Consider the following 2,871-nt stretch of genomic DNA (forward strand, 5'->3'; position numbering starts at 1 on the left):
CTTCTTATCAATGTGAGCTGAGAAATCAGAACCAGTTGGTTGAATCAATCCTCCCTCTGTGATGGAGAGCAGGAACTCTGGTCTGGATCTCTGGTATTGTCGGTACCACTGGATATTGTAGATACCACCCTCATATGTACAGGTCAGGTTGATGTTTCTGCCCTCTGCAACATGTTCTTCAGTACTTTCTGGCTTTATGCTGTTCATTGAACCCAGGGCTGCAAAATGAGTATTATTCACATCAGTTATCATTAACTTACACAGATAAACCTATAGTTATGAAATATCTTGTTAATACAGCAGGTTATATGAGACTTTGATCTCTGTTCTAACACTCACCTATAAAGGGAGAGAAAAGTAAAAACAGGTAAAGCAACATGTCTTTGGAGTTGTTAAAGCCAAACAGACAGCAGATGAGCAATGTTCTTCCACTGCAGTAGAATGAAAAACTAAACAGCCTCTCTGATGTGCAGCCCTTCTTCTCAACATCAAGCTGATTGTGTTTTTAGTTCCTCAAACATTTCTGCTCTGGAGACAGAAGTAATGTCATTGGTTGAGTTAAACATCAGTGGGCGGGGCCAGAGAATAACCTTCCTCTAAATGGTCTGAGGATTACAGTTTAGATCGGGCCCAAAATATCAAGCCCAACCCTACCTGAGCCCATGCACGTTGTTTTCGAGCCCGGCCCGACACCTTAACTGTAATTATGAGCCTGATCCCAATTTAAACCCAACAATCTTTTAATGCGTGGGCCGTTATAACTGACTTTCTCAACTAGAATTCCCAGTTGTTTAGAATTATGTAATGTAATGAATAATACAACAAGGACGAAGCATGTAAACTACGCTGTTAGTTTATTCAGAATGGAATGGGTCGCAAATGGATCCGAATGAAGAAAAGTAAAAAAAAAACTTGACACTAGCTCCCTCAGCTGAATAGTGTAGGTAACAGATCAAGGCAGCAACATAATCAAAGCCCTGGAACCAAATAGGAGAAATTCTTCTCTCAATCACCTAATTAATACTGTCCTTCGCCACGGTCTGCTTGCTGATGCGCTGTCCGACATCAGGAGAAGGGTCTGCTTGCGGCCTCTCACGCCACGCCCCCTCTGCTCACAGACAACAGTGCTACAGAAGGAGGAGACAGGATGTAGCACAGTTTACCTCACACTCAAGTCAGTGCAGGACATACACCCAGAGCTATGGGAGAAGCTGGAGAGGCATGGCTTTCTCCCCACCCAATTATGCTAATAATGTAAAGATTAAAAGAACACAAATTGTTGATAAAGGGCCCAGCCCGGCCCGAAGATAGTGGCGGGAAATGTCGGCCGACCCGACCAGTGGGTCTAAACTCTAAACTCTAAAAAGGATAAAAAAGCAGTGAAGAGAAAGAAGACCTTTGGTAGATGTTTCTGATGTTGGTTGAGTTGTTGTGTGATTATCTTAAAGTTCAACAGTGTGTGTCTCCCTCTAGTGGATGTTGTGGAGTATTGTGTTGTCTTTGCTCCAAAGGTTTTTGTACAGAGTTTTAGTGTTTCCTGTCACTGTGGGCCTCAGAGCACAGTAGTACACAGCAGAGTCTGAAAGTTTAGCTGAGGAGATCTGCAGATCTATTTTGGTTTTATCCTCAGTCACTGAAACAGACAGTCCAGGTTTTTTTGCATTTTGCGATCCCAAGTGAAAGATGATGAACTCTGGGGGTTTTCCTTGATATTGTCGATACCAGAAGAATTGATCAGCACCAGTTGCTTGTTTGGAGTATCTGTAGGACAGAGAAACAGAGCTGCCTTCTAAACTGTTCTCTTCTTTCTCTACTGGAGTGAGTTCTTCACAGCTGATACCTAAAGGAAGAGATCACTCATTATTTCATGTTGTAAAAGACATACAAAATTTTTCACAATCAGATGTTATTAGGATTCAATTTTTTCAAGCTGCATAGTCTAACATACCTGTGAGGATGGAAAGAAACAGCAGAGAAAACACACAATGCTGCAGTGACAGCATGTTGAATAAAGGTAATGTTGATGGTTTGTGTATTGATCTCTGTTGAATATAGAAGTTCCTCTCTCTTCTATAGTTCAGTAACAGCTCAGCTCCTCCCTGAGTCTCTCCGTCTAATCGTAGCTCTGTAGTTTCACTTCTCTCACTTACACTTCTAAGGTAAATTGATTCTAGACTACATGAGGAAAAATATTGAAGTTTAACAGTGTGTGACTCCCTCTGGTGGACATTGTGGAGTATTGTGTTGTTGTTGCTCCAAAGGTTTTTGTACAGAGTTTTGGTGTTTCCTGTCACTGTGGGCCTCAGAGCACAGTAGTACACAGCAGAGTCAGACAGCTGAAGATTCTGGATCTTCAGAGGAACTGATCTTAACCTGGAATTGTGTGTAGATGAAAATCTCTCCCTGAACTCGTCTGCTGTGTTCCCTCCATCCCCTTGAATGCGCATCAGAATGAATTTGGGGCTGTTGTTTCCATCCTGTTTGTACCAGAAGAGATTAATATTAGTTGAACTGCTGTTATATTGACAGCCAAGTGTTACTGCCTCTCCTTCAGTAGCAGTCACATCTCCTTTAGGTTGCAGCACGTTGTCTTTTTGAGCTCTGCATTCTGTAAAACAGCAACAAACAGAATCAGTGTGCTGTTAAAGAATCATATCAATGTTGGATTGATATCAAAGAAAGAGAGTTGTGTTCATACCAAGGCTCATAGCAGCCAGCAACACTGAGATGAACAGAGGCTTCATATCTGCAGTGTGGAGTAACTCTGAGCTACAGCAAGTATAAAGAAGGCTGTGATCTCTCTGTTTAGTCTTCATCAACACTAAGTTGGTGGATTAGAAGGAGGAACCTGATCACAGTGACAGGACTCAT

General features: G+C 42.1%; 1 gene segment (V, D, J or C); it reads right to left on the bottom strand.

The window, feature by feature from the left end:
- Positions 1–2,303: 2,303 nt before the first annotated feature.
- LOC118495932 lies at positions 2,304–2,871 on the bottom strand (the record flags this gene model as incomplete). The annotated part of the segment is given in 2 exon segments: positions 2,304–2,608; positions 2,699–2,871. Coding segments are annotated over 2 exon segments (423 nt in total), but the record flags the coding sequence as incomplete, so codon positions are not given.

Source organism: Sander lucioperca, chromosome 9, assembly GCF_008315115.2.
Source record: "Sander lucioperca isolate FBNREF2018 chromosome 9, SLUC_FBN_1.2, whole genome shotgun sequence".
Classification (NCBI taxonomy): domain Eukaryota; kingdom Metazoa; phylum Chordata; class Actinopteri; order Perciformes; family Percidae; genus Sander; species Sander lucioperca.